The 13374-nt window shown below is 52.1% G+C and overlaps 1 protein-coding gene across 1 annotated transcript; it reads right to left on the bottom strand.

Moving 5' to 3' along the window:
• Positions 1-2414: 2414 nt before the first annotated feature.
• On the bottom strand, positions 2415-12064 carry LOC149347849 (membrane metallo-endopeptidase-like 1). Its single transcript, XM_089587558.1, has 3 exons — positions 11840-12064; positions 9046-10081; positions 2415-3436 (listed from the first exon to the last, which is right to left on the bottom strand). The coding sequence occupies exons 1-3, from the start codon at positions 11978-11980 to the stop codon at positions 2415-2417; spliced, it is 2199 nt and encodes a 732-aa protein (XP_089443684.1). The 5' UTR covers positions 11981-12064.
• Between the last annotated feature and the right edge of the window lie 1310 nt (positions 12065-13374).

Consider the following 13374-nt stretch of genomic DNA (forward strand, 5'->3'; position numbering starts at 1 on the left):
CACACACCGCATAGTATGTGTTAATCTGTTACGCAAGGCGCGAGGGCGTTTACGAATGTCAGTGGATTACGTAGATTGCGCTGTCCCATTACTCTAGCAGACCGCCACCGATTTTTGGTCATTTTGACAATTTACGTGCACGGAGAGGCTGCTTTGCTTGCAAATTTCTCGAAAGCGCATGTATTTTGGTGCGATGTAGCCAAAATTTCTTGGGCCACAGCCCCAAGAGTAATGCGTTCTCGTAATTCTAGTAACTGATATGGGTATAATTTACAGTGGGCTACACGCTTCTCAATAATTAAGAAGCCTAACATTAATAGTTAAAAAGTCAGCTATTGAATATTAGTTAACCAGCCTGCTAGTTAGCTCGTCTTAGATATATTCTCCTGTACTACAAGTCGTTGCGATCCAGTGGCCCTTGGACTTTAAGTAATATTATTTCATTCAATTGTGAAAGAAATTAAGCAGCATGGAAGAAGGAAATAACAGCGCCTCCTCTTCCCTCCCCTCAATTTCGTAGTTTTTACGCAACCTCCCACATTTTCTCTTCCTTTCTTTTTTTTCTGCCCCTGGGTATTTCCTTCTCCCACCCTCCTTAATTCACTCATCCCTGTTTTGCACGTCAACGCAGCCAGTCATACCATGCTACCTGTCACAGCTGGACACAGCCTTTCAAGCCCACATTTTCTCTCTCTCCCACACTCCACACCCACGCATTCCTTTCTGCTTAGCTGACCTATTTCTTTTCACAGTTTTGCCTGACAACCGGTTAATCCTCTCCAGCATGTCAGCAAGATTCAGGCTCCCAAACCTGCACCATAGCAGCCTCGGCCAAGCATTCAGTTGCAGGAATACCACGTTTTGGTCGAATAGCGGTCACCCACAGTCAGGACAGTGTGGAAGTCTCCATGCTTTCGAAGGGTGCCAGTTTGCCCGCAGCCTAATAGCCTTGTCGAGACGGGTTCCTCGGTACAAGAGATCATCCTTCAAGAAAGCGAAAGGGCAAACGCTCATAATCTCGTTTTTCAGTTTACCAGGAAACTCTTTCTAGTCGTCACTAATAAAGGACGAGTCTACCAGCACACACTGGCCTATTCGTAGCACTGTCGCCGGGAGCGGGCCCGGGCAATGCTCGGCCATTGAGCCTTGGGCCCGAGTCGGCCCTGGACTTCTTACAGATTGACCACCCTGCACCTATCATAAGTTTAGTACTGAGTTTTTGGGGCCATGGACTGATCCTATTGAACCAGAGCATAGTCGCCATTTCCGAACGCTATTCTATAGGCCACTGCCGTTGGTGGCGCCGAGCTATATGGGACACAGGTTACTATGGGCCCTCCTTACCGCATGCTCATGTGAAGGACTAACCACGGCATTGAAGCGTCAGTGACTATTGGGTGGTAGAGAACTGTCTTCCTAGCAGAAACAAGGAACAAAGCACCAAAGCATTGAAACGGTTGAACGAAAAAACGCTTCCGATTATTAAGGTGCACAAATAAAAAGGCCCCAGTGCATCAATTCCTCTACACTACAAATACATCGATCCCTGTCAAGAAAGCATCTGGCTGGACGTCGTCAGCACATGGACACTTGGGGAAACGTAAACAGCGTTGTACACAGTTTGACAGCATGAAGAAGACAATCGCTTATTGCATACATACAAATGATGCTGGCCAGACAGCTCGGATAATACAGCAGCCGAGATGCAGCAAACTGAGGAAGCCACAACTACACAAACGCGCAGAGCTGACAACAACATACAAGACGGCATGTCCGCGTCACAGCTGCATGGCCACAAAGCAGCAATGACCAGAAAGAAAAAGGAAAAACAGCCCTAAACTTCGTCCAGCGTTGCTCTGAAGCGTAAACCACCTTTGTGTAAACGGCTAATACGGTGGCCACGGCTATAGCGCTGTGTACGCCACAGTTCGCCCGGACTAGGTCAGCACACAATTTCTTGCTCATTCAACCTATAGAAACCACAACATAAGCGCTTTCGCAGCAGCATATACGTCGCCCTTGAAATATGCCTGGCCTCATGAACCAGCAAATCGGAAAGCGCGTGCCATTATTGACATCAGTTCTGGGCATTTGCCCGACATCTGCCTTTTTTGAGCGGAGCAGAATATGCTCTTCGCTGGCACTGTCCTCCAGGTCGTTAGCGAGAACAATAAGCAAACTATACCACAAGTTCTCAATGAAGGCTGTCCCGGGATCACAATAATACCTGAAGTGGTAACATTATTTAAACCAGAGATGAGAGTAAACTGTTTCAGGAGTGAATGCATGGTCATTAAACCACAGCGTAGTCTATGATGGTCATCAAGTTCTATGCAGAAAATCAGGCGAATACGGAATGGCATCTCATGAAATGTCCCGGCATCCCGAATATGCAAGCTTTCCAGGGGAACCGGTCAACCAAAAAAATTGCACTTTTCATGGGGATTCATCTTGGAAGGATTGGAACATTCGAACGCTCTCGCGAATGCCGCAGAATTGCGCACGACGATGTTACAGTCTGACGCGAAGGCGCTGTGGAAGCCATGTACAGTGCAGGACATGTAACACATGGTCATGAAGAGGGCTTTGTCCGCTGAAATGTACTTTCCGACGTAAACACCTTCGCCGTTGTCGGCGTCTTCCATTGCCGCGTACGCAATCTCCGCCGCCGGCAACTCAGGAAACACGCTCGCCAAACCGTGGAAGCTGAGGCAGCTGTCTCTCTCCTGGTAGGCTTTTGTCGTCTCGTCGGAGAAAATGCAGTCCACCTCAGTGCCGTTCGGAAGCCAGCGGATGCCTTCTTTGTCCAGAGCCTTCACTAAGTTAAGCGCCAACAAGTACCCGAGGCCGCCGAAAAACATGGAGTTCGTGCCGCCACTGTAGAAGAGCGGAGGATAGGTCATGTAGATGGGTACATCTAGGGTGCCCAGAACATAGTCGAGCATGGGGTAGGAAGGCGGGAAGTTGTGTGCGAGATTCACAGCGTCCCAGTACACGTGCGAGTCGTTGATGCGACGCACTCTTTCGCTGGCACGGTGCATGACCCTGCGTGCCTGAATCCACAGCTCGACGAACAGTTTCCCCGTGCTAGGGTATTCCTTGTAAATTTCCTCCAATGCTTCATTGTTCAGCAATTGCTCTTCGGGCCACGCTCGCATCTTCACCGACCTCAGCTTCTCGCTGGCGATACGTTTGCTGTTGTCGTCCAGCCACGCTACGTCCTCCACCTTCTTGATGGCAACGGAGACCAGCCTTCGGAATCCGGCGCCAATGACATCCCGGTCCTTCTCCCTGTTGTCGATGGCAACTTCGAGGGAGAGGACAAGCGCCTTGTACGTAAACTCGGTGTGGAAGCTGCAGAATTGGGAACGGTAAGCGTCGACCTTGTGCCTGGCGCCGAAACGTCTCAGGAGCATCCGGGGCTCGCCAATGGGCGCTGATATATTTGTCGATGCTAGAAGCGTGTCCCACCAGGCATCGGGTCCAGGAGCACCGCCGCTGTGCCGAAGGAGGAAGGAAACGTGGGCCGGAGACGGGGAGTAGGGGAAGTGAAGGAAAAACTGTATTCACATATTTACACTATTTACATAGAGCGGGACTGAGAATGGCTCTCAGTGGAAGGGCAACGTCTTCGTCAACCGTAGTCGACTGGAGCTAGCAGGCTTCTCTTCGGCCACACTCACGGCCGAGTTAAATATCGTCCGGTTTCCCCAGATCCCTGGCTGGGGAAAAATGGTCGACGAGCACTGTCCAATCGGATGGACCGAAGGGGACCCTCTTGTTACCGCCCACGGCTGGGCAGGTGCGAGCTTGTCCACTCTGTCGCAGCTGGGTCGAAGAGAGGGGGAGATTGCTGACTCATCCAGCCCCGCGGGAAAGGAATCTCCTGAAGTATTTCAGCAGGGGAATGAACTTGCCTCCCCGCCGATTGCCCAGAACGCGAGTCGGGGACACAGAATTCTTCAATTATCCGCCAGCGTGACGGCGCCGCCAGGTCGCCTCCGCATTCACGGTGGTTGCTCGGACAATAGCTCCTGGGCCTCGCCTGCCTTCGTCGCCGCTGCACTCCGTTCAAGGAATTTCGCTGGGGTTTTGGCTGACAATGGCCTTTGACATTCCTGCCACACTAATCCGCTGAGGCTCGGAGGGGCATTCCAAGCATCTCACTTCCCAGGGTCGTCGCGAGGTTGTCGACCTTGGCGATTGTTCACGGTAGCGGCTTGATCGGGCCCACGTGGTCCGAAGTGGACACAGGTGTGACGGGAACACACAAAGAGAACCGTCATTTTTCATTTCTTGACTTGGTCAGTGACCCAATTTTCCTTTGTGAATAAATAACACAAAGGGAGTTAAAGGGGGGGGGGGGGGGGGGTAGAAACACAACAGCACGTCCGCCGCCCGAAGAGGTCTCGTAGTGGTTGCAGCCAACGCTGCTGCGCGCAGAGACCTGGAGTTGTGTCCGTTCGGCCTTTGGTCACAGCTGGGCCCAAAGGTTCTTCTTGCTTCGTTGACAGCTGTAACGAGCTCAACCAGCAAAGTCCAAAGCCCAACAAGCAGAAAGCGCCAAACTGACTTCAAGAACCGCCAAGCTGTTTTCGGTCAACAAAATCCCTTTAGAGAAAATGAGCTGTAGCGTGAAATTTACGTCCTCCTCCGAAAGTTGACATGTTTGACCAAACCAGAATACACAGAGCTTGTTTAGCCAAAAGGGAGGAAAATTTTCTAAAATTTTGGGGGGGTGCCGTAGCACGGTGTATGTCACAGAAAGCCACCGCCCGTGAGAGCACAAAGGGAAGGTGGAGCTGCTGAACACACATACAAAATAGACAAAAAATGATTCCCGCTAAATCAAAAAAAGAAAATACAAATTTGCATAGCGGAATAACGTCTGGGGAGTCATGAAAGGGCATTACACGGGAAAGCTTCGGCTGAGGCCATCAGCGTTTCCATTACCTCGCACTTTACTGCAACGCATGTAAACTGAGTCCCGCAATGCCAAGCTCCAAAATTTCACTCTCATTTCGCATAGGAGAGTGTAATGAACAAAAGACAAAAACAAGCATTAAACTCAATATGAGATTATGCGTCATATCCGCCCCTTGCGCGGCCGTGGTCCGACAGCTGCTTTAGCAGATAAGACATTACATAATGCTAGGAATTTCAGCTTGCATTTCTGTACAGGAGAGTTAAATGAACAAAAGAGACAAGCATTCAACTCAAGAACGGGTTATTCCTCGAACCCGCCCGCAAACAGCGGTGCGACTCAGGGAATTTACTGGTTCCTATTTTTCAGCCGCCCCCTGCGCGGCCGCGGTCCGATAGCTACTCTAGCAGGTGCAACAGGACACAAGGCTAGGAATTTCAGCTTGGGACCCTTAACTGTTCCTCGTCCAAGTCTCGCGGTTCTGAAGTTTGGCTGACGCTCAGAAAGCAGAATGCGAGAAGGGAACGAACGGGTGCGAATGCCGTGCCAGCGTATCCGTCTCTCTCGGATTGGGTTCGCGCGTTGCGTCCCCTTAGCTTGTGTTCCCTTCAAGCGGCGCGTGCGAACTCTTGAGCGCTGAGGTGCCAAATTGGGGCGGGTAACCGGTTGTCCGGTTTTCTGTGCAGCAGTCAACATGAGGCGCACTTTCCCCTTCATTAACATTCCCCGTTTGGCCACCTCTATACGCCGCCGCTCTGTGGAAACCCTCGCTGTTGGTTTGCGGGGCGCGTCACTAGCCATCGCGGAACCGTCACAGGTTAAGTCGTCGGCGTTCGCCTCATTGTCAGTTTGTGATCCAGCCTGCTCTGGCTCACTACCGTTAGAGTTTATAAGGCTTACAGGGCCACGTTTGCCCTCTTCACCCGCGTGCTCTGCTGGCTCTGCGAATTCTGGAGCCTTCGAACTGGTAAGGACCTGCGCAGCATTATTTCCAAAACAAAGGCCTTTTTCTTTGGGCAGCATATCCAAGCGATTTGATAAAATCGAGGGATACTGCATAGGCAGGTTTTGGGAGACGGCTGCCTTGGTCAGACGCAGCTCGAGGGGGCTCTCGATCGCGACGCGGGCAGTAAGCTGGTCGTGTTCGATACCTTTCCTATCTTTATACTGGCGGTACAGCAGGCCAGAACGGAGCTGGAAAGGTATGTTCTTCCGTGACACACCTATGTCACTTTGGGGACTCAAATTTCGTAGAGTCTGGTCTTTCTCTTGCTCAGCGGTGAACGTTTCTCTGTCCACACGAAGGAGTTCGAGAAAGCCATCTGAGTGGGGCAACACTAGATTCGTATTCAATTCCTCACCTAGCCCCAGCTCATCACATGCGCCTGCTTCGGAAGACTCACTATAGCCTGCACTACTATCGGTACTCTTTACCCCTGTGCTAGTAGTGAGTAAGTCCTGGGCTGGCTCGTCATTAGGTAGCGCGGAGCCGTCACGGCTTAAGTCGCCGGCGTTCGTCTCATCGACAGTCTTTACTAGAGATTGCTCTGGCTCATCACCGCGAGAATTTATAGGCTTCGGGCTTACAGGTTCAGGTTTGCCCTCTTCAACCACGTGCTCTGCTGGCGCCGCGACCTCACGAGCCTTCGAAATGGTAAGGACCTTCGCAGCGTTATCTCCAAAACAAAGGCCTTTTTCTTGGGGCAGCATATCCAAGCGATTAGGGAAAATCGAGGGATGCTGCTTAGGCAGGTTTTGGGAGACGGCTGCCTCGGTCAGACGCACCTCGAGCGGGCTCTCGATCGCGACGCGGGCAATGGGCAAAGACACGCTGGTTTTAGTGGAGCATAACTCATTTTCGGGTGTTTGGTCGCGAGCGGCTGTCGTTCCCTGATCGTTGAACTGATCATTGTTTCGAGGCAGCGCTGAGGCGCATTCCTCGCTTACAATAGAACTTGCAGTTGCCACTTTCAGCGCGCGACTGCTTTCTGGAGGACTGCCTTTTTGCGCTGCGCCTACGCCTATCTGGGTTGCAAGGAAAATCTGTGCGGCATCGCGCTTTTCAGCTAACGCCGCACTCTGGCTTGGAGCTCCACAGTCGCTGTCAGGTTTGCCCTCTTCAACTACGTGCTCTGCTGGCGCCGCGACCTCACGAGCCTTCGAAATGGTGAGGACCCGCGCAGCGTTATCTCCAAAACAAAGGCCTTTTTCTTGGGGCAGCTTATCCAAGCGATTCGAGAAAATCGAGGGATGCTGCTTAGGCAGGTTTTGGGAGACGGCTGCCCCGGTCAGACGCACCTCGAGCGGGCTCTCGATCGCGACGCGGGCAATGGGCAAAGACACGCAGTTTTCATTCACGATTTTAATTTCACTTCGCGCCGAAACCTCCTGATTTAATGTCGAATTCCTCTCGGCGCGCTTCGCCAGTAAATTTTGCAACTCCAAACGCATTAAAGCAAGTTGCCTTTCATCGGCTTCCTTGAGACGAAGATGTTCTTTTTCTATCCTGTCAGCCTCTTCCTTAGCGGCTTCCTTGCGGTAAAGGCGTTCTTTTTCTATCCTGTCAGCCTCCTTTTTAGCGGCTTCCCTGCGGTAAAGGCGTTCTTTTTCTATCCTGTCAGCCTCCTTCTTAGCGGCTTCCTTGCGGCAAAGGCGCTCTTTTTCAATCCTGTCAGCCTCCTTCTTAGCGGCTTCCTTGCGGTAAAGGCGTTCTTTTTCAACCCTGTCGGACTCCTCCTTGCGTTCCTTTTCAACCCTGACGGCCTTCTCCTTGCGTTCCTTTTCAACCCTGTCGGCCTCCTCCTTAGCGTTCCTGATTCCCTCCTGAATGACTTCCCAGGTCTCCCAAATTTTGTCACCCTCCTCCTTAGCACCACATTCCTTAATAGCCTCAATCAGCTGCGGCTTTCTGTGACTTTTCCTGGCCTCAATACCCAGCTTTTCACACAGCAACATCAACTCTGGCTTCTTTAGCTTGCTCAAATCCATGGCAACTTCCGAACGAGGACTTTCAATACAAGCTGCTACGTGAAATGCATAAGCGAGCACGTGCAGAAAAACAATCTACAGGAAGTGATAAATTTCCAGAGTTATCAAGCCTGGCAGATTCCCAAAGAAAGTCAAGCGCTCACCACTGCTGAAGCCAGGACCAAGCGTGGAAGATCCCGCCGCTGCCAACCAGTTGATATATTTGTCGATGCTAGAAGCGTGTCCCACCAGGCATCGGGTCCAGGAGCACCGCCGCTGTGCCGAAGGAGGAAGGAAACGTGGGCCGGAGACGGGGAGTAGGGGAAGTGAAGGAAAAACTGTATTCACATATTTACACTATTTACATAGAGCGGGACTGAGAATGGCTCTCAGTGGAAGGGCAACGTCTTCGTCAACCGTAGTCGACTGGAGCTAGCAGGCTTCTCTTCGGCCACACTCACGGCCGAGTTAAATATCGTCCGGTTTCCCCAGATCCCTGGCTGGGGAAAAATGGTCGACGAGCACTGTCCAATCGGATGGACCGAAGGGGACCCTCTTGTTACCGCCCACGGCTGGGCAGGTGCGAGCTTGTCCACTCTGTCGCAGCTGGGTCGAAGAGAGGGGGAGATTGCTGACTCATCCAGCCCCGCGGGAAAGGAATCTCCTGAAGTCTTTCAGCAGGGGAATGAACTTGCCTCCCCGCCGATTGCCCAGAACGCGAGTCGGGGACACAGAATTCTTCAATTATCCGCCAGCGTGACGGCGCCGCCAGGTCGCCTCCGCATTCACGGTGGTTGCTCGGACAATAGCTCCTGGGCCTCGCCTGCCTTCGTCGCCGCTGCACTCCGTTCAAGGAATTTCGCTGGGGTTTTGGCTGACAATGGCCTTTGACATTCCTGCCACACTAATCCGCTGGGGCTCGGAGGGGCATTCCAAGCATCTCACTTCCCAGGGTCGTCGCGAGGTTGTCGACCTTGGCGATTGTTCACGGTAGCGGCTTGATCGGGCCCACGTGGTCCGAAGTGGACACAGGTGTGACGGGAACACACAAAGAGAACCGTCATTTTTCATTTCTTGACTTGGTCAGTGACCCAATTTTCCTTTGTGAATAAATAACACAAAGGGAGTTAAAGGGGGGGGGGGGGGGTAGAAACACAACAGCGCGAACATCTGGACGAAAGTCCAACCGAACAGGCTGAAGTGTCGTGGTCGTTGGTAGCCGACGAGGAAGGCCCCGACGGTCTTCAGGAGGTTCTCGTCGCTCAGATTTACGTCGTCAGTGGCGGCCAGTTCTGGACTCAGTGCTACGTTTTCCCGAAGAAGTTTCATCCAGGTATCCGAGCTGATTGGCTGCGAGTGGTTGCCAATGTCTTCGAGGCGGAATGCTGCCGGAGTCCTCATTCGAGAGAAGATCATTTCGCAAAGCTGGATCAGCACGGTGCCCTCCATGTTGCGTGTTTCCTCGATGGTATCGTGGAGGGAGGCATCGTCCATTGGAACCGTGCTGTTGAGCCTGAGGTCTTCGTAGTATCCCATCCAATATGCAGCGTAGCTGCTACGGTCCTTGACAGCCTCGTACTGGTTCAAGAGAAACGGCAGCGAAAAAGCGGGGCTGAGCTCCAGCAGCCATTTTCCAAGCCGGGCGAGCACGCGGACTTCGAACCACAAGTGGACCTGCCACCTGTAGGACAACGCCACCAGCATCTCTAGGGGGTTCGCGTCGGCTCGCGGTGGCTCCGGCCAGCCGAGACCCATTTCCCGCATTAGTGCCAGGAACTGCGGCAGGTGGGCGCCGCCGTGGTCCCGTGCGTTCATGCAGGACTTGTACATGTCGAGGGCTTTGGCTGCAACGGGGAACTTCAGGACGCCCTTGATGAGCAGTTCGCTGAAGATGGCGTGCCGCGCGAAGGCCATGTCGTCGACGGGGGTCTTGACGTGCTCCCTTCGGTCCGTCGAGGGCAACCAGGAGGAGCACACGTAGGCGGAAAAGTCTTCGCACGGGTCGATGCTCCTGTTGAGATCTCTCGTTAGGAGTTCCGCGTGCAAACGGCAGGACAGGCTGTCGCAGTGCTTCCTCTCTGCTGGAGGCGGGGTGTGACCCCTGAACACAAAGGTGACGAGGGCCGCGAGCAGCAAAACCTTGGCGACGGAAGCGATCCCAGCGATGGCGATTTTTTTCCGACGAATGAGCTGCAAGAAAACGTTGAAATGGAAGGTGTCTTTGAAAAGGCTGCGTGCTCTCTTTGTAGTGAAATGCGGCGAACGTACGACAAGATTCGGGACACAGGACGCAAACCAAAGCAGCACGTAGAATTGGCCCAATACTGGAAATAGGTGGGTTTACTTTTCCAATAATCATCATCATCACCATCAGCAGCAGCAGCCTGACTACACCCACTGCAAGGCAAAGGCCTCTCTCACGTCTAATTAACCCTGTCCTTTGCCAGTTGCGGCCACTGTATCCCCGCAAACTTCTTAATCTCATCCGCCCACCTAAATTTCTGCCGTCCCCTGCTACATTTGCCTTCTCTTGGAATCCACTCCGTTACCCTTAATGACAAGCGGTTATCTTGGCTTCGCTTTACATGCCCTGCCCAGGCCCATTTCTTCCTCTTGATTTCAACAAGGATATCATTAACCCGCGTTTGTTCTCTCACCCACTCCACCCTCTTCCTATCTTTTAACGTTACACCTATCATTTTTTTTCCATAGCTCGCTGCGTTGTCCTTAACTTGAGCTGAATCCTCTTTGTTAGCATCCACGTTTCTGGCCCATAGGTGACTACCGGTAAGATACAGCTGTTGTATACTTACCTCTTGAGGGATACTGGCAAACTGGCATTCATAATCTGAGAGAACCTGCCATATGCGCTCCACCCCATTCTTATTCTTCCAGTTATTTCCCTCTCGTGATCCGGATCTGCGGTCACTACCTGCCCTAAGTAGACATTCTATTACTACTTCCAGCACCTCGCTACCAACTGCGAACTGCTGTTCCCTTGCTAGGTTGTTGAACATTACTTTGGTTTTGTGCATGTTAATTTTTAGCCCCACTGTTCTGTTCTGCCTGTCTAACTCATTGATCATGGTGTGAAGTTATGGTCCTGAGTGGCTTAGCAAGGCAATGTCATCAGCGAATCGCAAATTACTCAGGTATTCTCCATTAACTCTTATCCCCAATTCTTCCCATTTCGGGCCCCGTAAGCAGCCCGTACGCAGGCGGTGAATAGCATTGGCGAGATCGTGTCTCCCTGCCTGACACCTTTCCGTATTGGAATTTTATTGCTGACTTTATGGAGAACTATAGCAGCTGTGCAGTTGTTATAAATATCTTCCAATATATTCGCATAACACTCTTCCACACCCTGGTTCCGCAGTGCCTGCACGACAGCTGAAGTTTCCACTGAGTCAAATGCTTTCTCGTAATCAATGAAGGCTACATACAGGGGTTGGTTATATTCTGCACATTTCTCTATCACCTCATTGATCGTATGAATGATGTTGTCTATTGTCGAGTATCCTTTACGAAAGCCTGCCTGATCATTTGGTTGACTGAAGTCTAAGGTTGTCCTGACTCTATTAGCACTATACCTTAGTAAATACCTTGTAGGCGACGGACAGTACGCTGATCGGTCTGACGTCATACAGTTTCCGCGGCTGTATTGACGTCCGCGCTGTTTCTACATTTTTGATACTAATTAATACAGTCATCAAACTTAACAGCTACGATCATTTTGCACTCCTCTATCGGAAACGACCATTCGTTTTCTCCTATATTTTTTAGTTCCCGGGTTAACACGGGTCAAACGCTGCCAAAGGTGTGACACCCTCTGCTAACGGGTGAGAGTATGAGCCATGAAAGGCTTTCGCCTCAATATTTCGTGCTTAACAGGCACACTTTCAGAAGCCGCCCTCGCTGGAAAACGAACTGAGCTCACAACGCACTCACCCCAGCCTTGGCCGACAAGGGCCCAGCTGGATGTCCATAGCTGCCGGTGGACGCATCCGAGATGCCCTTCTTCCCCCTGGAAATCCAGCTCGTCTCCCTGGCATTTGACAGGAAGGAATGGTGGCCAGCCGGACCGCGCATCTCCTCCGCACCGGCAGACCTCTGGAGGCCCGAGGCCGCCGGAGCGTCGGACGGTTTTCTCGAGGACAGAGCCGACTGCTGCTGTGGAGCGTCGAGCGGTCTAGCCGCCGACACCTGCGGCTTATCTGGGTCGTTCGCCATGGCGTCGCTGGGGTCCGCGTGCGGCGGTAGCGGTGCATTGCCGTCGGCAGGAGAAACAGTATGCGTGGACTTGCGTCTAAGGCAGTGGGCAGTGGCACCGCCCGACGGCGGTTGATGCTGCGTCGGGGTTGGCGCTGCAGAAAAATCAAGGACGAAATGTTACCGGGAAACTGTGGTTTGTAGCGTAAAACAGCGATAGGACAGAGTCGAAATGAGGCGTGAAGCAGTTTCTGTCAGAAAATCGCACTCGTCTCTATTTTTATAGCGATAGCTACACTACGCCAGCCGCTTCGCCTCTTCATGATGGTAGTACTTTCGCCGTGGTTGCACGTCGGCCATGGTCGCACCGACTTTGAGAGGTTGTCTAGCAACCGCCGAGGTGGAAACCCGGACCGCACCGTACAGGAAGGGAGGAAGTGGGAGTGAAAGAAGAAAGAGGGGCAGTTATGAAATGAAAATTGTATTTGAGGAAAGGAAATTACACCATAACTGTCTCGCATATCTCGGTGGACACTCGTCATCCGTTTGTAGAGGAAGGAAGGGAGATTGAAAGAAGAAACAGAAAGAGGGGCCTTAATGAAGAAACTGACTTTGAGGAAAGGAAATCACGGAGTTACTGTGAATCCACGTCCAGGGACGAAAATGAAGGAGGAACGCGAGTTCCATTTCGCCAGCTATTGCTCTCGCGTCACTCCACGTTTAACCAGAGCTAAACCACAGCTAATTCTTTAAGCTGTATCCTGCTATATCCTTAAACTGCTGCTCTTTTCCACATACTCGGAGCTGTCGGTAAGAGATTCTGGTTGCGCCAACATCCTTCCCCGATGGCTTCAGTGTGGGAAGTTAACTGTGCTCACCCGTTACTTTGTCCGCCTTATTGTCCGCTCCCTCGTGGGGCCCTTCCTCCGCCACCGGCTTCTCCTCTGCTCCGCTCGCCAATGCATTGAGCTGCTCTTTCGAGGGCGCCGGCTTCTTCCCCTTGGAGCTCTTCTTGGAATGATCCCGCTCGCCGCCATGGACGGACACCTTCCGAACGGGGCTCGCGTCTTGTCCGTCGGGCGTATGTTTCTTTTTTCCGGTCATCTCGCAAGGTTGCACTGTATGGCGGTCACGGATAATTGAAACGTCTTTGACAAGTAACAGCGACGCATAGGCATGCACATTAAGAACTGGGGTTCCTGAAGACGGCCCATTACATGCCGCACGCGACGAACATTAATAACATGGGTAACCAAGTCACGTGTGTTCACTTG

The sequence above is a fragment of the Amblyomma mixtum genome, chromosome 4 (genome assembly GCF_055824585.1).
Source record: "Amblyomma mixtum isolate Tamu chromosome 4, ASM5582458v1, whole genome shotgun sequence".
NCBI classification, from domain to species: domain Eukaryota; kingdom Metazoa; phylum Arthropoda; class Arachnida; order Ixodida; family Ixodidae; genus Amblyomma; species Amblyomma mixtum.

Bases quoted from the DNA above. Each gene is read 5' to 3' on its own strand.
- LOC149347849 (XM_089587558.1), bottom strand. From the start codon at position 11,980: ATGCGCGGTCCGGCTGGCCACCATTCCTTCCTGTCAAATGCCAGGGAG. The intron at 10,082-11,839 runs GTGAGTGCGTTG...GTTTTCTTGCAG, and splicing joins CCTTGTCGGCCAAGGCTGGG to CTCATTCGTCGGAAAAAAAT. The intron at 3,437-9,045 runs GTTTCTACCCCC...CAAATATATCAG, and splicing joins CCAGATGTTCGCGCTGTTGT to CGCCCATTGGCGAGCCCCGG.